This window comes from Aythya ferina (assembly GCF_964211825.1).
Source record: "Aythya ferina genome assembly, chromosome: 3".
Lineage (NCBI taxonomy): Eukaryota > Metazoa > Chordata > Aves > Anseriformes > Anatidae > Aythya > Aythya ferina.
Window position 1 is genome coordinate 36,690,284 of NC_140298.1, and position 22,872 is coordinate 36,713,155.

General features: G+C 40.6%; 1 protein-coding gene and 1 long non-coding RNA gene across 2 annotated transcripts in view; one reads left to right on the top strand and one right to left on the bottom strand.

Annotated features, from left to right (window-relative positions):
- Nucleotides 1-16,141, top strand: part of BABAM2 (BRISC and BRCA1 A complex member 2) — a 166,642-nt gene extending 150,501 nt beyond the window's left edge. Inside the window, exon 12 of the mRNA XM_084514839.1 lies at nucleotides 12,832-16,141. Coding sequence (XP_084370965.1) covers nucleotides 12,832-12,895 — 64 coding nt within the window. The 3' untranslated portion in view covers nucleotides 12,896-16,141. The remainder of the gene's footprint in view (nucleotides 1-12,831) is intronic.
- On the bottom strand, nucleotides 14,693-17,634 carry LOC311434591. The gene is made up of 2 exons (XR_014691578.1): nucleotides 16,972-17,634; nucleotides 14,693-16,904 (listed from the first exon to the last, which is right to left on the bottom strand). It is a non-coding gene; the product is annotated as an uncharacterized lncRNA (long non-coding RNA).
- Between the last annotated feature and the right edge of the window lie 5,238 nt (nucleotides 17,635-22,872).

Here is a 22,872-nt window from a genome sequence, read left to right on the forward strand (position 1 = left end):
AAGGCCAGAATTTAATGTAGGTGGTTCTTAGATAACCAGGGTTGGGAGTTGTTCTACAACTATGATCAACTGACTGCTTTGGCTTCTTTAGAGAGCTCCTTTATACATTTAGAAAAGCTGCTAAATCTGTATCAGATCCTGGAATTATAGTTAGGACCTGATACAAAAAAAAAAAAAAGAAAAAAGTCCTCCCTTGCTTTAGAGAAATGGGTAGAAAGAAATATGTGGTTTTGAAAAGGAGCAGAGGTTTTATAGCCCAGATAAATACTGTTATTTGATCAACTACAAAGTAAACAACTAAGTAGAAATAGCAGGTGAGCCTTATTGTTGTGTCTTTTGAGTAATATTTGTAATTGCTCTGTTAAACACAAAGAACAGTCGTACTGAGTCAAACTCAATATTTATTTAACCTAGTACCATGTTTCTATCAACAGTTGGTGGAAGATGCCCGTGAAAGTGTGTGGAAAAGCATGTAGTGATATTTTTATTGCATATTCTACCATACTCTAGGATTTCTACATCCAGAGTTGTTGTTTTTTGTTTGTTTGTTTGTTTTAACAGCCCTGCCTAGTTTGTCTTCTGTTTGTCTAACAGCTTTTTGAGCCCAAGTGAGTTTTTATCGTCATAAAACTCTGTTGGAACAGGCAAGCAAGGTATTGTGTGAAGGACTAGCTTTGTCAGCTTCTTATGTTCCTGCCTCCTGGTAGGCCCAGTTGTTAACCCTTAGCTCTTGTACCAAAAGAGGCAGCAAAAAACTAATCTCCGCTGATCCCCTTCATACTGTTTATGTTTTATGAGCCTTTTCACATCTTTTGTGTCGTCATTTCTCCTACTCTGTTCACTTTTCCCCATATTTCTGATTGCCCTTGTTCTACATCCTTATAACTTTACTCTTTGTTGTATTCTGTCTGAGATAGAGGACTGCATGTGACTCATGGTATGTTCACCATACATTTATATGATGATGTAGTGGTATTGGCTGGTTTACTATTTATCCCAGTTCTAATGTTTGCCTTGCTTTTCTGTGCACAGAGCATTATGCTGACATTTTAACACCAAGATCTCCTTATCTGTATTTGAGAGACTCTGGTTTTTGTGTATGTAAAACTAAGGTTTTTTCCTCACATATCTGCCTGTAATGTTTGTAAGTATTCACTTTTTGCCTGGTACTTTATCGCCCAGTCTCCCATTATTGTGTGAACCATCTGTAGATCCTCATAATTAGCTCTCATTTTTCCTCCCCTGATGGAATTGTTACCATTAGCAAACTTTGCCATCTTCTTTTGCTCAATTTTGCAGGTCATGCTAGGAATATGTTGAACAGCACAGGTGAAAACACCCCTTTCTGGTGCAGTTCTCAGGTGACTTTACCCTGAGAGAACTCATCATTCATTCCTATCTTTTTTTTCCTTATCTTGGCCTGCTGTTTATCCACTCATGGATCTTTTCTCCTGCTGCAGCAATTCACTTTTTTAAAAAACATTGAAAAACCTTCCCACATGCCTGTTGGAAAGACAAGCAGTGTATATCACTTGTCCACGTGTTTTTCATACCTTAAGAAGATCAGAGATTTGTGAAGTATGAATTTGACTCCTATCCAATGTATCATATTTATTTAAGTCCACTAATTCTCGACTTCTTATAATTTTATAGTTTCTTTAAAATATTTTCTACTAATTCATAAGGCAACTCCTTATCTCAGACCTTATTTTTAATTGACATCACACTTCTCTGGTACCAAGCTGTTTTAAGCAGGAGGTTTTAAGCTATTTGAGAGTTTAACTTTCTCACACTTGAATTTCTTTAGAACTGTTGGGTGTGAATATCATCTGGGTCTGCTGATTTCCGTGTGTGTATTTTGTTGCTTTGTTCTTTACCTTTTTGGCTGACATTTCTGCATGAGTCAAATCTTTCAGTATGTCCCTTGTAAAGAAGGATTCTGGTGTGGTAAACTCTTTAAGCGCCTCTGTGGTGAACTTAGATGCAAAAATAGTTTTATTTATTCTTTGTGACTTCATTTCTTCTGAGCATTTTTTTTTTTTCTTGAATGACTTTTGTAGTATTTGACTATTTTTTATTTGGAGGGGGCTCAGCTAATTTGTCCTTCAACTTCATTTTTGGTTGGCATTATTCTACTTTTATATACAAGTGTTAAGAGTTTTTTCCTGCCTGTTTTCCCAATTCAGAGAGATCTCTGACCTTTTGATAGTTTTCTCTGACTTCTAATAGTCAAGCGTGTGTCTTTTAAGCGAAGAACAGAAATAGCTTTTATTTTAAATATATTTTTTATAATCACAGCTGTTCGGCATCTCCCTTTCCTTCTGACTGGTTTGTCCTAATGAATATCCAGGGAGGATTCTTTTATGTTTTGGTATGTTGCCTTCGGCCCCTTTTGATAAGCGATCTGGCAAAGCAAAGTGCATAGCATGATGAAATCGCAACTTTCACCTGCCAGCAAACTTTGTTTTCAGGGATGCTAGTTGTCAGACTCCTTACAGATACATCTGTGGTGTAACCCTTCATTTCTGCTGCTGAATTAAAAGTGAGGGATCCTCTTACGGATCATTCAAGTTCTCTTATTATTTCTGTGACCTCCTCGCTTCTTGAATCTTTCTATTTGTTGTCTTGCCTTACAAGCCTCACTCCTGAGTGGGGGTTTTGCCCAGTCTTTTCTGCTCTCTGCTGCTACTAACACTTTCCCTGCTTTTCACCCTCCTTTTTCCATCTTGTTCTTCACCCTGCCTTTTATATTTAGAAGAGGTTCTTAGTTGCACGGTCTGGCATCAACACTAAATAATTTACTAAATAATTGTTCTGCAGCAGTGTTGCTCCGTGTGCATTTATGTAACCTATATAGGAGGAAATAGGAGGTGTCTTAAACAGTGTTTCAGTAAGAAGTTAACCTTTACCTGGAACGGAACAATAAGCCTATGGCTCTTCAGCAAATAGGAAAAATAGAGCAGGCTTATCACATAGTAGCTCATAGGACTGGAAATTTCACATGAATTTGCACTATGTTTAGAAAGACTCTACAAAGATTGAATTTTTCCATGATGTCCTTGGAATATTGTTCTCATGATCCACAGGCAAGGAAATGGGGTGACTGGGCTGTCTGTGACAGAAAGATTCCAGCATCTCCCATCTCCACAGACACTTGGTACCCCAAGCACTGAGTAATCCCCGCAGGGAAAATGGAAGTTGAGAAAGCAGAAGCAAAGTTGCTATGATCTAAGACCACGAGCCTTCATCTGACTGAAGCAAGGCTATTTATATACATTGTGGAGAAGGTGAAGGAAGTGAAATGTTTATCTCTTGAACTGGCAAGCAGAAGGCATTGATAAAACTGGTTTAAAGCAGAGATTTGTTTTGCTGTATGTGGCTCGGGACTCTGTCTGTGGGATGATTCTATGCCATACGTTTCTGTAAATTCCCAAATATATATCTGTCAGAAACCAGTAAGGGAATAAACCCCAAAATCTTGATTTCCAGATGATTCAGAAAATTGCTAGTTTTGTTAACGAATTCAGTTGATTATGTCCAGTAGCCTTAATTTTCATCTGTAATTGCCAGTAGGGTTTCATGCCTTCAGGAACATGTACATTCTTGGAACTAAAGTTATCTTTTGCTAAATGGCAGCCCTACTTAGGCTGTTTCTTTAAGCTAAACATTAATTGCCAGCCTACATAATGGTCTACAGTCCTGGCTCCACAGCAGTTCCCTAAAACTCCCTTCCTTTATATTTTGCCTTTAGTCAGGTTGTTATATTTATGGTGGTTTTGTTATTCGAACAGATTGTCAAGATTCATTTTGCTTTATGCTAAGTTAGGCAGCAGAGTCATCTTAATTTTTATAGCAGAGCTATGTTGAATTCTTGACTTTATTTATGAAATCAATATAGTTTTTTGGAACAGAGACACAAATGGAATGTACAACCAAATTAATGTTTAATTTTTATTTCTGTTTGCTTCATATGGAGTAAACCCACCTGTTATTTCTGTAATCAGCAAACCATTGAAAAATATGTCTAAATATAACTATTTCCTGCACCTTTCTGTGCTACTTGAATTAAAAATGCCAGTAACCCCAAGAAATTCTAGTAGCGATAGGCATTGTTAGTAAAACACAGAAAAACAGCTTTCTGGAGTGAAGTTTAATGCTTGAAGTTTAGGTACGCATTTAGTTTCACTAGTTCTACTACTTCGATTTCCTGTTATGGTTTTAGTCACACATGTTTTGTTTTGTTTGCAGTTTTGCAGACAAACTTCTGTCATATAGTACTACGAACCAAGCTGAAGGCAACAGTATTTCTTTAAAAATCAGTGTTTTGACAGCTGCCCACTGCAGACCTCCAGCTCTGTTGGCTCTTGATTACTGCCCAGTCCTTCAAACTACATGCACGGTCAGTGCCTTTGTGTAGACTGCCAGGTAGAAGTGGCCATAGATGTTTACTAAAGTCTGTGTAGGTAAATCACAGGAAAAGGAAGTAGACTGGGGGAAAAAAAAAAAAAAAAAAAGGCAGAAATATGGAAATATTGTAAGAGGAAGAGAGATTATTTGATGATTTTTTTGGCACCCAGGAAAGAATTGCTAGCAGCGTAATGGCACTGTGCTGAATCCTTTGTGCATTTGTGAGTTTAGCCAGTCCCAGTAGCAGTAATTTGAGCTACTGTTTTGCTGTTGTATAAACACTTCAGATGTTTGCTTGGCATCACCAGTTTTGGAGATGTATAAAATGGAGAACTGTAAACATTGTTTCACATAAAAGCAAAATATTTGCTATAGATAAAGCTGCCTAGTAAGGAAATTATAAACCACAACCCAAAGAGCACGGCATCGACAAGCTTTGTTCAATATGAAATATGAACCCAGGCCAAGTATCGTTATGTACATTTGGAGTGATAAAGAAATCCTGGAAGGTATCTTTATTGTTCTGCGGCTCTGCTTGGATAAATTTTTGTGATGTTCATACTCAAATGATGATTTAGGATTTCGGTTGCTTTTTGGATGTCTACTGCATGCCACGATAGGCCTGGCTTTGATTAGTTCCTGAGCCTTTGCCACTTGGAGAGTATCCATTGTGTGGGTCTGGCTGTTACAGCGTGATTCAAACTACGCAACCAAAAGGTATTGTGCTGAGAAGTATCTGCCGCTTAAATTGTTTTAGTATCTTAGATCTGCAGAGTCAGATCATTTGTTTGAACAACCATTTTCTTGTAATGATTGTGTCATAAAGTGTCTAGCATAGAATTAATCATCTGTTATCCCACTGTCATAAGAGAGCAAGGAGACTTGCGTTGTGCTGATCTGTTGTGAGTGCTGATGTATCTTTAGCCTTGTGAGGAATGCTGTGGAAGAACCCATGAATAAACAGACAACATAACATGCTTCACCCAATAAAAATGTGTTTTTAATGCATTATGTAAAGTAAAAACAGCAGAGATGCTTAAACATCTCGCATCTGAGTTTTATAGGAGACAAAACTACGCCATGATATTGCTACGAGGCCTTTTAAAAGAATGGTCTTGCAGAAGATTTCAACACTGGTTTCCAGTCAGTGTTAAACGCAAGGCACAGAGATGCAGGAGGAGGAATATAACCACCTGTTGAGGATCTAATAAGCACTCAAATGAAATATGACCTAAATACAAACCCACTGGTGGAATTAAGGTAGCAATTTATTAATTTAAGTTCCTTTTGTTAATTAGTACTAAATATGTTGAATTAGGTAGCTCCTGACAAATGGAATTTTAAAGGAGAGCATTCTAAATAGATGAAAAAAAAAATGTTAGCAACTCTGACTTTGTTCTATTATAAACAAACAGCAAATCCTAGTATTTGGTGAGCTGTAGGAAACGTCTTCTACACGGGAGATTAATTATTAGAGGTTCCATGAAACAAACCAGCTGGCTGTGCCTGTGTAGTCACGGGAGAAGAAATCCTGTTGTCTGGCACCCAGAAGGGATTGTTGTAGGTGTTCAGTATTTTCAAAACAAGTTTTCATTGTGTCAAAACAAGTTGCAACAGGAACATAAAAATACAAAGGCACGCTACATATGCATGTGTACTCTGTGCAAACACTTTGTACTTCAAAAAGTGAATAATCAGGTGACGACGATAAAGCCTGGAGAAGCTCTTTTATAATTCTAATATGGCTGTGCTGTAGAAATAATTTATATAACAAGATTTTATTGCAAAGTGTCAGCATAATAATACTAGTCTGGGAGGAATAGGTCAAAGACATCGGTGTGCCTCAGGCTGTCCCTTACTCTGACCTACGCCCTTCTTAGTTCCTGTTTTCACCCAGTTCAGTTGGAAGAGGGTAGAACGATGCTGTTCTAACTAATTTATGGAGATCAGTTGTCTTTGGACTGGATTGTTCTTCTGTCAGGGTTCTGTGGCTTTGAAGAAACTTGCAGATGTCTTGCAGCAGTTCCTTTACAGTGCAGAAGGAAAGAAATACGAGATGCAAAATGATGCAAATCATGGAGTTGCAACTCCTCCAAAAGAAATGGGCAATAGCTGAGGTAAATGCCTGGGAGTCTCAACTGTATCTAATACAGCTGAGAGGGTTACAATTTAGTCCTCGCCTCAGTCCCAGGGCAAATAATTGCTTTTGCAGAATATTCTAACATAAATTCACTGTTAACCTTACTGAACAACTCAGACAGCAGAGGATTGCTGAGGAGAAGGGTGTCCTCACTACAGACCTGAAGAAGACCCGAAAGGGTTATGTACAACTACTCCAAGATCCGTCTGACTATGGAGTAGCTGCCCCAATCAGATACAGAATCTTGAAGAGGTTAAGGAGAAGAATCTCACTTTTTTCCTGTATTCCTTGCTTAGAGTAGGAGAAAGGTGATGTATTTATTAAATGTAATGGCTACGATGATTTTTAAGTATACTAAGGTTGTACTGTAAGCAGAGCCTAATGCTTTCAGAATTAAACCATAGTCACAGGAGACACTAAAACATTGTACAAGAATGAATTAAAATATTGAAATAATGGATAGTATTTAAGAATAAAGTTTGTGCTCAAAAACAATAATTGGACAACTCCCAAGTATAACAACTTGAGGCTCTCTTCTGATGAGAAGGAATGCAATGCATACACTTGATATGGTGAGAGAAAGTAATAGCAGCCCATGTGTCTTTGTGAAAAGACCCAAGATTTTGGCTCAAGGGTTTTCACTTGCCAGTGAAGAATGTGCAAGGATGGAATACGTTGTGCTGGTAGTAGATGTTGCTTTACAACTGAGTCTGTACTTGATATGGACCATCAGGATTACTTCACCCTCCTCCTTTTCCTCAAATCATCCCTTGGTGGAAAAGGCACTTGAAACTCCCACATCCTGAGCCGAAATATATAAGACATATGAGAGCCAGTAGTGCTAGCATGGATGAATTTGAAACCAGCTTGCTTGGAAAATTTGGCACACTTAAAACGGGGAGTTTAAGGGGAGTCTATTTTGTGAATGACTTAGGAAGATGATTCATCGCCCCATGATGAACATCCTTCCTAGACAAAAAAAAAAAAAAAAAGGCAGAAATCTCACTGGTATGGCATTTTGTGTGCTATTTTTCCCTCACTGAGTTTGAATCTGTGTTTGAATCTACTCAGAATTTCCCACCTGAAGGTTTTAAGAGAAACAGAAACACACAGACAACTTTTCTATTGTTATATAACACCAGTCAAACAAAAACAGTAGCAGAAGGAAAGCAGTGCATTACCGTGGTACAACGCTTTCACAATAAAGGGATGTGAAGTGCTGTTTGGTAGAAGATCACAACTGCATAACTTAAAAATCTTAAAGGAAGATTTTCTTCAGGAATCTGAAGGCAAAAAGTATTATCAAATGGTCAATGAACTAAAAAACTACCAACTAAATTTTAAAAATCCAGCACTAAGTTATGCTGGAAAAACATTACAATTAGAGGGAAATTTCACAAAAGCAATGTGAATTCTGAGTCAAGTATGTCTTAAGCACTGCAAGCCTTTACCCTTAGATTTAGACATACGCATGGGCTTCTGGAGACCTTGCACCACAGTCAGTGTTTTGTATCACTAGAAACAAGTAAACAACAAGTGATCCAATTCTCCCCTCTTTTAGATACTTACCATTTACAATAGCAAGACTTTCTTTCTACTGGATAATAAGGTGAAGAAAAGATAAGTGCTTTACTCTCAGCAGATGTCCTTGAGCATAGCACCTGAAATTCAATGTACCATATCAAGTGTATATAGTGGTTAACTACAGCAAAACGTGTTGTTTTCTGGAGTGCCAAAGAGAAATTTCCATAGAAACCCCATAACTTACTACCTTGAACTTGGAAAATGACCATTTGAGGGAACAGAAACAAATAGACAAAAAACAATGGCTTCTTACAGTAAGACATTCGACAAAGAGTTAGACGTGTGCCTGTATGCGTATGAAGATTGGCACCCACTTTAAGCTGAAAAGAAAACAACACTTTAAACACTGTTTAAGCTAAGATCTAAACCATTATGAGAGGGATACAGAACCATTGTACTCAACACTTGTGTATAAAATACCTGTGGGTTTAGTGCAAACCAGTTTCTCTGTACTTGAAGGAGCATTTTATGCAGTTGTTCTTAGCTTGGTGTAAGGTCATTGCGATGCAGACCCACTGAGAATATGGTAGAGTAAAGTAGGAGAAACAAGGAACTCAGTGTTTCCTGAAAAGGAGAAAAAGCATTGATCAAAAGCTGTTTTCTGCCATATGAGACAGCCCAGAGGAACCATAGATCATGAAGCAAAGCTTGCTTTCTCCATCTCCAGTGTGATTCAACAGGTACACAAATTACTGAATTATTTTTAATAGCTCTTGTCTAGAAATGGCAAACTGTACTAGCGGATGTAAAAATAATAATTTTGAAACACTTCTGAAGTACTTGAAAGTATCTTGTAGCAATGTGTCTGAAACAAAAAAAAAAAAATAAAAAAGAGATTTGTATGTAAATTCCTGTGATATGGCACAGATGAAAGTTACTGAGGGTATAAATTTGTGTGAGTAGGATATGAGAAATGAATCTTTTTCCAAAGTTTGCATTTACATTCCCAGTTTCTCTTTGCCTATATCCACAGGATGCTAGAGTATAAATGTTCTTACCATTTTAAAGCATAAACCTTTATAAAAGGAACAGTAGTCCATGTGAGAGAGGCCCTTGTCATACAGTCTGTTAGTGTATTGTCCTTTTGAAAATGTTTTTTAAAATGATATTTCGTAATCAACTGTGAAATAATATGTCCGTGGCTGTGTGAAATAATAAGTTCACGTTTGTGTGGAAATGTGTACGCTTTGACCTCAGAACCAGTTGATTGGCAAATGAAACTTGGCCATTGTCAGGAAGTAAGAGGTGTTTGTTCTGGTCCTATTTACTAGGAATTTCTGCAGTCAGCGTTTCCATTTTACTGGAAATTATAATGTTTTAGTATATATTTCTGCCAAACTTAAGATGAAAGGAAAAAGTTCTTAAAAAAAATAATAATAAAAAATTGCCTGGAACATGTAAAGAAAATGCAGTTGTGACACTACTTCATCTCCTAGCAGTAGCACAATGCCTCCTGGAAGCAGAAATACTGATGATTTATCCCATCATTCTTGCCGTGGACTGGGTCCTTTGAAGAGATTACTTCTGCTAATATCTTCATACTTCTGTCTCTTCTGATGCACGGGGGCCTTGTCTGTGTGACTAGGTGCATCATCTGTGAGATGCTGAATTGCAGATAAGCAGGTTAACATCAAACTGATTCAATGTTTAGGCTTAGTTCTACAAACCAGGATATCTCTTCTCAGGTCAACCCAAACCGAAGTACCTCATTCTTTTCTTTCTTCTCATGATGAAATGTCAGTAGCATTTCCACAAAAATGCTCTCAACTGGGCAAAAATGCAATTTTCCATTGAAAAAGCCATGTGATTTAAAGAAAATCCCAGTGAACTCTAATAGTAAGTAATGTCCCTGTTGCCTGTTCCACTCCATCGTATGTACTCAAAATAAGTCTTGTTACTTTTATACGCTGCAACATTTGCCGTTCCTTCCCTGTATACAGCCATCGTTAATACCAAAGCAGTTTAACCTCCTTTCTCGTACTTCCCCTTCTTTCCCCTTCAGCTGATTAAATATGCCATAGCTAATACAATTCTATGAAGTATTTTGTTCTTTTGGATCTCTTTACAGGTTCTTCTTCTTTTTTCTTTGTGTGCGTGATGAACTATAATTATCCAAATGTTTTTTTTCCAAAATTTCTTTAATCTCAGATACCTGGGCAGCACTCGAGAGGGGCAGAAGTGGAGGAACATATCCCAGCTAAGCATTTGATACTACACTTGTTTCAGTCTGGAAAAGACCACAAATAAGAGAAACTCAAGCATATACTTTAGAGTATGGAAAGAAAAAAGTAGACATTTACAAATTATGAAGTACTGAAGTAATTTTTGCAGTATATATAACATCTCCAAGAGGTTCATACAAACTACCAGTGAAGTAACACTCTCCTTGAAATAGTACATTTGATCAGAATGTAAGGAGGTGTTTGATTTAGTATTGCAGCAAAGGATACAAGCTCTACTGCAGGAACCAGTGAACAGAGAGGATATTGGTATAGATAATGATGGTGTGGGAGTGTGTATGATGTGGTATTCATTTTTGGAATTTATCTAAGAGAAAGGTGATTGAAATACAACACAGTAAATTAATGCAAAGCACCAAAATGCTATAAATGATGTGTTTCAGAGAAGAAAGAAAAGGTAGGCAAATACTCCAGCTAATATCCCATTTAATGATTAAGAATTTTTACAGTTTAGGAAAATGTAAGAGGGAAGATTTAAGTAACATTTACTGAGGCAGTGAGAAGAACATGTGCATGGAAGAAGAGTCTGCAAAGAAGCACTCAAAGGGGAAGGAAGAAGCTAGTTAAAATAAGCAAGCAGAGGAAATATAATTAAATGCTAGGACAGATAATGCAAGGAGAAATAAAAGGATGATAGATCCTGTGGTTGACGTTGCGCAAGCGATGCTCCTTGAGCTGGCAAAATGATGTAGAGCTGACCGGGCCATACAAAGGCTACAGTTTCAAACGTATGCTGTAAGAACACAAATACAGATTTTGCATTCAATTGTTAAGATCAGATTACCATCTTAACTGGTTTATGTATGCGTGTGCCTGTATGAACAATCACTTCTGTGGGCATAATTTACGAGGGCTGCTTTCTGAACTTTGATTCCATAAATCAAAGTGTATTCTATAAATACACATAACAATCTGGGTATGCTATAAAATTTGTGTACTGGTTGTCCCTCTTTCCTTTTCCATTTCCAGTCTCAACTCCTCAGTCCAGAATTGCTTTTACTTTATATTGCTCTTTAACCTTTGGACGGCATTCCTTGTGTGTTTACAGCTTTTGTACAAAAGCTGACTGTAGCTATTTTTTTAAATTAATTTGCGAGGCACAACATCACAAAGAGAGGGAAGCGTTCTCTTTTGTGATCTTGCAACATTTTGGGATGTGAGGAGGTATGACTGGTGTTCAGTGATTTGCCAGAACTTTACCCAGATTATGAAATGCAGATTGTGATTGATAGTGAAGATGATCAGCGTATGTTTGCTTCAGGAGGTATGAAAGCAGAAAAATCAGTAACATAATGAACATGCAGCTGAATGACTGCAGCTATCCTCGCTTCAGATGTTTCTTTTTTGGTGGGGTGAATGGGAGGAGGTTCTTCTTGTGCAGAAATTTATAAAGATCAGTGATATGAACAGAAAACCAAATGAGAAAAAAATAGAGAAAGTGAAAGTTCAGTGCAGAAGCAGTAGGCTAAAAGCAAAGGCAGCAAGGTGAAGCAGCTTCTAATACAACGTGCAAGTAAAGGGCATCGTGGAGGCATACAAATATGTTCAGTACACAGCTGAGTACTTCAGTGCAATAAACTCAAAAGTACAATTCAAACTCAATTTTGGATACTTCAGATCAGCTCATTTTATGGGCTTATGAGTCACTCAATTATTAGTAAAGAAGATAGACCGAGATCCAAAGCATACAAAGCACATCTTAATTTTTAGAGTAATGTTCTGAATTTCAGTGTCTACTGAAAGGAATTAGAGTTCCTCCAAAGTGTTAGTATTTATTCTCTACATCTTATATAAACTACTGGCATCAGCGATGACTCTGTATTGCGTCGAGGTTGCTGTACGGAGACAGATGAAGAGCTTATCTTCTGTATGTATTCTGACTTTTCCTCATGTTTCTGCTGCTCCTCTGACTTGGCTGTCTTTGGGCCTTTGTTGCCATATGTGAAGCTTTCTTTTTAACACAGAAAATGACATTATTATCCTAGAAGCATGATAAACATCAACTGTATCAAAAAAGCTGATATAAAATGCTGCAGGCATAACCACACTTAGGACTTCTCCAAGAATTTCTCACCTCTACAGCCTTTCAAAGGTATATTTTCCAGTGCATAGCAGAGTTTATTTCTGGAACTTTGCACTGGATGAACTATGGGCGCTGGATCAGGCTGTCCTGGCAGCCTAAAGTTGCGATGGCGACCACACTAAGAGGTGTGATGTGTTGTTTGTGGTGAGGCCACTGAAGAACAAAGTACTGTTGGATGGAGAAAGCTGCAGTATATGGGTCTGCTCTGAGCTGAACACTTGTGAGAAAAGCGCTACCCGTTTATGAGTTCTAATAACGGGCTGAACACTGCAACTTCATGCTTCTCTTTGTTAAAACTTTGGCTACCTACATACACCATACACTCCCTCCTAACCATGAATTTTCTCTCTTTTTTTTTTTTTTTTTTTTCTCACTAGGGCCTATTTCAAGACATTTGTCCCTCAGTTCCAGGAGGCAGCGTTCGCTAATGGAAAGCTTTAGGTAGCCTCGGGCATTGAGATGATACTGGACAGAGCTCTTCAGTCTACACGTATCAGCACACAAGAAGAATACCTGGAAACGGGCTGGACTGGCTTGCTACTTTCTAGCCTCTGAAATGGATTTGCTGGCTTCAGTTTTTGTCAGATTTACAAATTGATGACCTCAGCTAGCACGCTCAAAACTGAGTGTTTGATATTCATCCCATCCCTTTGCCTCTGCCACTGCCATTCCTTCATGTATCTACTGGATTAAATTTAAAAGCACGTGTTTTGATGTGATAACATTTTCTGGTGCCAACAGTGTCCTGTATGTCATGCCTTGTTTGCTTGTCTTCAGAGGGTATTAATTGGATTATTACTTTTTTTTCACAGAAATTTGTGAAATTTGTATATTTAGTTAACATTTCCAGCTTATCCTGAGAAAATCTAAAACTGCCGTATGTACCAGAAATGCCTAATGGACTGTACAGTGCCGTATTCTGCCTTGGATGTTGGCATCTCACTGTGGTTGTTACTCTCACAGGTATGAATACGAGTTGCACAGTTCAATTTTCAGTGCCTTTCAAGTTAGTCTGATATTAATATGGCACGGGTTTGGAGCTGTTTTTTTTTTATTATTATTATTTCAGTTGAAAGCTCATCTTATATTAAATGCTGTGCTTTTATGCTTTGTTTTTATTTCCAGTTGCACACTTTCAGTGTTTTACTAATGAACTCCCATTGCTTTTATGAAAAAGTTTTAGTGCTCTAGTACAAATGCTCATAGAGCTGGTTATATAAATTGGTATAACAAAATAATGCTTTCATAGACCTATAATTTTTCCAAGTAAGATAAATACTGCTAAGAAGAAAACTTTCAACAAACGAGTGAATGATGTCTTGGAAAATAACTAATGAAATAATGTAGGGTTACAGATATTTAGCTTAATGCTTAAGTTCAGCATGTCTTCTCAGAAATAACTTTAAGTGTATATAACTGGAAACATTACCTTCCCTATTTCTGAAATGCCAAAAGCAAAATTCCACCTATTCATCCTTTCTTTCATGCTTGTGTCAGGCGCACCAGTTAGGGCTAACGGTCACGGTGTCACTTTCCCGAATTAATTTGTAAATAGACCAGGGGACTTTCCAGTAAGGAATGAAGTTAACGGTCTGCATTGCTTATAAATGGCACATGGAAAATGTGCCCCACTTCTGCTAAATATAAGGAACTACATGAATAGGATGCAGATGATACAGTGGCACTGAAAAACATTTAATTTGAAATTATTCACCATATCACTGCTATCTGCTCATGTAATGAAATCTCATCAAATTAATTGATTGGCAGTGTTCTACCCTTTCTAAAACTCGTTATTTCACATCAGAATTAGTGTTTTCCAGTGGAATGTCCACCTAGGGGATATGGATGGGTCTTGAGCAGTGAAGCTTAATAATTAAAAATTATGCAAATTAGTTGCCTCTAGAAACTACAGGTATTTTTAGCTCGTTTATAGGCAAAATTGTAGTATATGCTTAATACTGAACTTCTTGGCTGGAAATTAAGCTGCAAAAAAATCAGAGTTGTTTCTGCAAATCTACTGAGAAAGGGGACATGTTCATGTTCTGTCCTGTGACCCATCTCCATGTGACTGCTGCTGCATTATCTGAGGGCTATAAACAGCACCAAAGGTCTGAGGCTGAATTCTCCCTGTGGAGGCATCGCATTAGGCTTTTGCATGCAAACCAAGTCTTACAGCAGATGTGGAGGGTAATGGCTTCGTGTGTTGAGCAAAGACATAGCTGAACAACCTCAAATGACTGAAAACTGGCATTGTTTAGTGTATTGGGACAATCTCAAATCTGCATTTCTTCAGGTAAAAATCAAAGCCTCTCACTCACGAATAAGCTAACTCTTGTGAATTGGGAGGGAAAAGGAGGACAGCTAAGGAAAAGCATTCACAGTCTTATAGTAACAATCTCTAGTACCTTCAAAAGGAAAAAAAAAAAAAAAATCAAAAAACAAACTTAAGTTGCATCAGTAGATCCCTGGAACCTTACATTTTACTGCACTTTCTTGGATTCAGACTGCCCCATGAACATGGTGTTTCCTCTATATCTTTCAAAGGCTAGCAGTTCCAAAATGATGCAAAAGGAGTTGCACTCTTCAGAGTGAGTGCACGTTTTCAACCAAAAATGCATCCTTCACCTCAATCCTCAGAATTCCAGACTACTTTAGTACTGAGGTCTGCATGTTCCAAAAGCCACGTAAGAGAGGACTTTGAGGATATAAAAAGCCTAAATCAATGATTCCTCATGTTATTCAATAGCGTGATACCAACTTTTCACTAGCATGTATGGAAATGAGCCAATGGTTTCAGTTTTAATTTTGCCTCTTGCAACTGGTACTATTTGGCCAGAAAAAAAAACGAGGTAGAAGGGTTGAGAAACTGGCCTGTTTGTGTTTGAGATAAAGTCTGCAAGCCTAACAATTTTCAGGTTAGAAAAAAAAAGGCATTTTGCTTGCTCTGAATGAACATTTTATTTATTTCAAAACCAACCTGCACTCTTTGACACATCCAGTAGTAGTTTATGGAGCCCTTCCTGATCGTTCTCAGGTTGGTTTGTGGGTGTTAGACCAAGATACGTGGGGCGTTAGGAGGAAGGACATGGAAACGAGTGAGCTCTTCTCTTCAGAAGGAAGATTATGTATAAATGCTAAATCAGAAAGGAGAGTTAGTCTGAATAATTTCATATCAAATCAAATATGGGTTGAAGCAATTTAAGTTAGCCACAGGAGCTGTAATCTGATAAGGTGGAGTTAACTCTGTTACGTTCTGTTTTCTGATAATAGCCATTATGGCCACTCTAACGGAGGTGAAACTTTCAGCTCTTTCTCTCCTATAATGTGATATATGCAATTAAAAGGAGCAGTTGGACCTGAACTGATTCCTGTGGTTTCTTAGGACAACAAAACAGGAGAAAAATAGCAATGTTACGAGCATATGGAAAGCCTCATTTCTACTCTGCCATGGTTTTAATTGATAAAATGCAGTAAGCCTGTATTTACTCTTCCCCATCAGTGTACAACTTTCTGACAGTCTTTCAAAGTGTAGATGTAAGGGTCGAGCCTTTATTCCTCTGTATGCATTGCATCCACTGTGCTAGAGGTAATACCAAAACTTTTGGATTCTGAGTTAGTTTTTTTTTGTGAACTTGCTGAAAAGACTGGACAAGCAGCTGGAAGAATAAATAAAAGTTAACAATATTGTGTGTGGTTTGGCCTTCATTGATCTTTCTGTTGCGCTGGTCATTGCTTTGTTGATCAGCATGCTTTGTTCGCTGATTCAGCAACATTTCCAGCATCATCTGCATCCTTGAACATCATCCCATTCATATATGGAGTAAACTTGACTCAGTTTTTCAGAAAAAAAAAAAATCATTGCTAGAATTAGCAGAGATCTCCTACGCATTGTTAAAGCCTTACTAAGCATGTTTTTTTCTGTGTATTTTCTTGCTCTCATCCTGTCTGGCACTTACGGCAATCAGCATTCCTGGTGAATCAGTCAGGAGACTGAAGTCTGCGCTGAAGCGCAGTGCCATGAGTCCTTCTTCAGGTGATTTCACAGGAGGAGACTTCTCACACAGGAAGGGATGGAATGGGGCTGCTCAGTCTCCCTCCAGCAGAGCTCCCTGCTACAAGACTGGGCTTTTAACAGAGGTCAAAAACCCGCTCAGGTAGTAAGTAGGGGCTGCTGCTTAGCCAGCTCCGTCTGCATCAGCAGCCTGAGCGAGGGGAGGCGGTAGGAACCTGCAGGAGCACATGACGGCCGCTCCTGCTGGACCGAAATCCATTTCTAATACCGAGTCTGAGTGGCAGCCATACGTGAAGATGAAAGGGCAGCGCTGCGTGGAGCCCTCTATCTAATTTCTCGCCCTTCCAGCTTTGTGAGACAGGCGTGCTGCAGGAAGGTACCAAGCTTCGGACACAGCTCCTGGCCACGGCTTAATTACAAGCTGCCATCCTTGCCCTGTGAAGCAAATGAAATCTGTGACAGAACAGACGGCAGGTGAATGCTCTTCCCTTAAATTACTTACCTCTCTGCAGCGGGTGTAGTGTAATGCTCGTTAACCCGAAGGTAACACTGTTTTAAATGTCTTAAATGGTGCTGAAAATCCCTTAAGTCATCTCCTTTGCAGTTTCCATCTCCCGGTGTCTGATGTTCCGGGACAGTCTTGTTTTCTTCTTCCTAGTTGCTGCTATTTTTAGCAAGCGCAGGGTTTTTCTTTTTAACAAAGCACGCTGGTGTTTGCCAGTGTCTTCTGGGCCTACATGAAATGTGGGATGGTTTGCTGTAAAAAACATCAGCCTGACTGTAGGGAGTGTTTTTATTTATTAAGCTTAGCATTGTATTCTCCACAACAGAATCATTGTGAGGAAACACTCCAGTGCTTGCCAGGAAGGAGCCGACAGTCACGTTGATGGCATCGCATGCATTTTTTGTGCTGAATCTTAGTTTAATGCACATCTTAGCGGCAGCAGGGGGAAAGGGTATTCCGAAGGAAGCCTGCACCGCCGTAAACCATTGATCGGGTTGTATCTTTTCCTGTTTGCACTTTGAAACAATAGATTTTGTCCCGTTGGTGGGCAAAGCCAGTAGCAGTCTGAACAATGCACATCATCAGTACAGGGGGGTTCTCATTTTTTTCCACTGACTCGTGTAGATTCAGAGCGTAATTTCAAACTTTGTACTGGGGGAAAGCAATGCAAATATCAGAAACGTGCAAGCAATTTTAGCTTTGTATGAAATAAATGAAATAAAAGGCTAGCTGTCTAATATACTGTAGGATTGTTGAGTTCTTGAAGAATAGTATTTTGAAGCACATGGCCTGAAAAAAATCGTGGCGTGTGGGTGATTTTAGTCCTGCTTTTCCTATTCGGTTTCCCGTCTTACATTGAAAAGCACGGTTCTTGGTTCCAAGGCACTGCACAAACACCATTTTGCTAAAGTGGTAGTTACCAAGCAAAAAAAGGCAGGGGGGAGACTGGGATCGGCTGCTGAAAATAGGTCTTAAATCATCAAGAAATCAACAAAGGAAGCGAGGTTTGGCCGCTGCCCTGCCACTTGCTGAGTCTACAATATGGGCCTTCAAATGTGTCCCCAGTGCAAATTAGAAAAAAAAAAATGCTATTTTTTTTTTCTTGCAGTGATAAAGAATAAATACAATATTAAACAACAGGAAGTAAAGCAAGCATTTAATTGCGGGCATGAAAAGCAAAATTCACACTAGAAGCCTAATGTTATTTGTTCCTACAGCTCCCTGGATTTCTCTTGTCACCAGAGAGGGTGAAGGATTAATGCTTCTTGCTACAGCTGCCTGTGGTGAAAATTGATCCTTGGGGTGCTACATGTTTTCATCAAACTCTATTTAAACGCTAATGATGCTTTTTCTGTCCCCAAGGATGGCAACACCGTACCAGTGAAAAGCAAATCCTAGGCTATCAGGGGTTTCTATTCCACCGCTACCCCATCTCAAGCCCTTGATTTGGGTGGAGCGAGCACTTTGTAAGCCGTCTAGCCTGCCAGCAAGCAGGGTACATTTTATTTCCTCGGTGTTTATTCAAAATGCTTCAAGCTGATTATAATTTGACATCTTGTTTCCTTTACCCCACTGTCCCCCCTCACAGCAAAGGATATTTTCTTTTTAGTATTTCTTTAGAAATCAGAGCCGTCGAGGTTATTTGTGCCTTTCAAAGGGAATTTAGCGCTGGTGCCGGAGCAGCAGCTCGAGGTTGGAGCCTTCAGTTCGTTCTCTGAACTGCGCAGTCAGCAGCAACAGCAGGAGCATCGCGCACCCCTCCCGGCAAACCTCACGTGAGCTTCTTCGGACGGGAGGACAGCCAGGAGTGGAAAAAAAAAAAAAGCACAAAACAAAACTTTTGCTGCTCCTCAGACTGCTCACGAAACGCCCGGTGCTCATCTGGTTGCTGTACGTAGCTTCATCTGCTACCAGGGACAGGACCCCTGTTGGAGAGGTGCTGACTGTAAGGTGCCCTGCTTGGGTTACTGCTTGGGTTACTGGAGCCCTAGTTTCTGCACCCAACAGGGAAGCTGTGCCAGAGGGGAATTGCGCCCCGCTGCCACTGCTGAAGCAGGGCATTGCCTCTTGAGCCTTGATAGGAAAAGGCAGCTGCAGAATTCAGCGGCAGCTCAAGAACAGCCCTTCCAGCTAATGGTGATTTCTTGTGTGTTTTGGCCTACTGAGACTGCTCTGTCTTCTGCTGCCTTAATGCCTCCAGAGAGCAGATGGGGCAAAAGACTTTCTCCTTGCATCTCCAGCCCTAGAGGAACATAAAAGGCTCGGAGCTGTTCACAATCAGCTTCCCAGCTGAACTCTTGTATCCTCACTGTGAGAAGGGGAAGCAAAATGTTGAAATGAAAACCTGTGTTGCAGAAAGAGTTTGTTTCGGGCATTTCTTAGCCCCTTGGTTTGCTTCCACTGTTGTTTTGGTATTGCTTTCTAGTGAAAAGGACACTGTAGTACACGGCATTTGCTGCACACATCCCTCCATCCCCTGTGTGCAGCAGGTGCTGCATCCCAGCACCTCCACTTCCCTCAGGGCTGTGGACGTGAGCTGAGGTGGCCCAGGGGTGAAGCAGGGAACAGGATGGCGTTTTCTGCTTTCAGCAAGAAAGAGGGGAGCTTGGGCGAACCAGTTTGTGCTGTGAGAGCTGAACTCATCTTCTGAGCACCAGCAGCACTTGTAGCCAAGAAGAAATAACAGCTCCTGTCTAATGGGGTCAGATAGCTTAATGGAGCAGTATCCGCACGGTGCTGGCTGCATAATTATACGCTGGGCCATGGCGTGTCGGCTTCTAATAGCGCCCTGGACTCTTGTACAGGAGTGACTCAGCCGCTGCTTGAGGCTAATTATGGGCAAGTTGCGTTAAACCCCCCAAGCCTGACCCTGCCGGCCTCGCTTCCCCTGGCTGGGGACTCGGCACCGAGGTGGATTGCTCACTGAAAGCTGGGCAAATAAATGCCTGCTCGTGGGGAAGGGGCTGTGCAAAGACAGGCTCCAAACCTCCCGTGGGTGCCTGGTTGGAAGAGGGGGCTTTGTCTGTCGGGACGTGGCTCATGCGAGCTTCATTCTCTGCCTATGGTATCAGCTGGAGCTGGGGGCTTCAATAATCCATTGGACTGGTTTCATGGAGTGCTTCGTCTGTGTTTATAATGGCCATTTTGTTGCATTTAGCATGTTTTTTATTGTGATGCTTTAGAAATGGATCACGTATTTGGCCCTTTATAATATTAAGCAGTGTACTCATCCCTGTGGCATACTCTGGCAGCAAGGTCCGTACACTCCCTCCATTGTATGAAGTGTTATTCATTCTCTCTGCTCCAGAGGTGCCGTGAAGGAGACTCGAGAAGCAGCCCATATACTTGAAGGCAGCACAGAAGAAAAAATGTGAGAACACTCTGGAGATCAGCAGCATCACCTCAAGCATTATTTGTACAGACCTGATCTTTGCTAACAACAACAACTACCGATTTTAAAGCGTTTGCAGGAAAGAAGTAACAAGGGTATACACACGTCTAGTGCTGTATTCACAGGCTATGAGGAGCTGCAAGAAGCTGCTAAAATGAATTCACAGGGAGTTTCATGGCTCCTTATATCAGGCTCTGTCAGGTTATGTTTACAGGGAAGTCTTGTCAAAAATCCTTCTTCCAAAAGCAGCCTCATCATAGCTAAAAATCTCCAGGATATCCAGCCTGGGGGAAGAGAGCATTTCCCCCAAGAGCTTGGGGAATCTTCTTGGGGAATTCTGAGATATAAGCAGGCAAACCCGTGGCAGTCCTGGTGCTGGGGGTAGCCCTGCTTCAAGGGAAAGGCTGGACTAAATGACCTGCAGACGTGTCTCAGGCAACTTCCATGTGATCTTCTTTAAAACCTCAGATAGAGATCTAAGCACAACATGATATTATCTAACTTAAAAGCTAGTTCAGAGTCAATGGCAAATGGAAAAGGAAACAAGAAAAAAAAAAAAAGTGAGATTTCAGAAGTTCACTGTTTCTTACCATTTTCATTCAGATCTTAGAAGTGCAAAGACATACATTCAGTACTTTTTCAGTCGCTTGTTCGATGTCAGTAGGGACCACTGCAAAAACGTAGCTGGTGTCTATAATGCGGTGCTCTAAATAACTGCCTGAGCTGGTTCTGAGCAGAGTAGCTTGAGTACTTAAGTGCTATGGTCATATTGCATCATCCCTTCTTTTTTAACTTTATGAAAGGTACCTTGATGTTGCCTTGAAAAAAAGCTGTGCTTGGATTTGAAAGTCAGCTGGGCATTTGGAGCCAATGCTCTGGGTACAAACAAACAAGCCACTTCTTCAGCAAGGGTCTCAGGCTGGAAACTGGTCCAATATGCATTGAATTCTTATTGTTTGGGGTCTTTTGTTCTGTTTAAAGAGCATTTCACAAGCAGGAACGAGTTAAAACTGAGTGCAATGAGCGGCTTGGTGGGCCGCAGGATCAGGCTCTGACTGGAAGCCAGCAGGAGTCTGTACACGCGCACACCTGAGGGGCCTGTTTGCAGGGAAGTTTGCATTTTACGTCTGACATCTTGCTATAGAAAAATAAGGATTGTTTTGAGGTTTGTCTTTGCGCCTGGTCCTGCCACTCAAGATTAAATCTCGCAGACAAAACAAGCTGTTTGGGAGGCGGACCAAGAATGCCTTTACAGTGAAGAAAAATATAAACACTCAGCCAACTGTGATTAACTATTGAATGCAAAACACTCCCTGGGTTTTGTTTATTTGTAGACTGTAGAGAAATCTCCCAAACGCTGCCATGCTTTCAGTGTGAAAACACTCCAGCCTGTACAACCCACTATTGCTGGGGGAAGGGAAGGATTTTGTCCATTTTGCTGCGAGCTGTTTCTCGAGCACCTTTTTTTTTTTTTTTCTCCAAATGTGTTGTTTATTTGGTTTTGCAAAGGCACTGTACCCAGTTTCCTTTCATTGTGCAGAGTCCTGCCTTCAGCTGCTTGCACCTGAGCACGGCTGCAGCTCTCCCCACTCCTGCTCAGCCCAGAGAGGCTGAGGGTGCCTGGTGCCACACACACAGGCTCCTGAAGCCCTCTGAACATCATCCAGGTGAGCATGGGGAGAAGCTGTCAGTGAGAAAGACCCAAAATGTGCTTACAAGCAATTGGTTGTTGCCAGCAGGCAATTCGGGGCATCCCCAAACTTGGAGGCAGCTGCAGGAATGATGACAGCATGCAAACAGCCCGACGAGCACTCTGTAGAGTGCTTTATGTGTGCATCTGCTTATTCCTGCTATCAAGGTGATCATGTCCAAGTTTGTGGCCAAATCTAGATTTGAAGGAAGAGAAAGCAGGCAAGCCATGGCAGCTGGAAGGAGAAGGGGGGGCAGCTGTGCTGCTGTCGGCCGGGGAGTGATACTGCTGAGTGTGGTGAAACTCTCCCATCCTGGGAGGCTGACTGCAAAATACGGCTTGTAAATGTGGAGCAAATGTTTATACGAAGCCTTTTCTAGTTTTATAATCCAACGCAAACCAAGTGTGAGACAGCTGGAGCAGTCTCCTCCTGAGTGCTGTGTTTGCACTTGAGAGACTGAAGGTGGAAGCGAGGTGGGGCTGCAGGGGCAAGGAAACGCAGAGAGCAAACGGTGTTAACTGGGAGAGAACAGCTGAGTTATGGAACCTCCTTTGGCTCCAGTTTCCTAAATTACAGGAGTAATTTGTGTTTTGCAATTAACTTACTAGTGTCTCTGTAGACACAGCGCTGGGTAGGCCTGCTGGGGAGATTTAACATCTGAAGGCAGGGGGCCAAACTGTGCCTGCCTCACTCCGCCATGCACATCGCTGTGCCCACGGTGTGAGTGGCCCTGAAGCACATTTTCATCCTGTATTTCGGCATCAGTCGTCGGATGGCTGTAGGCTGGAGCATGGGCTCGGTGTCATGCCCACTGGT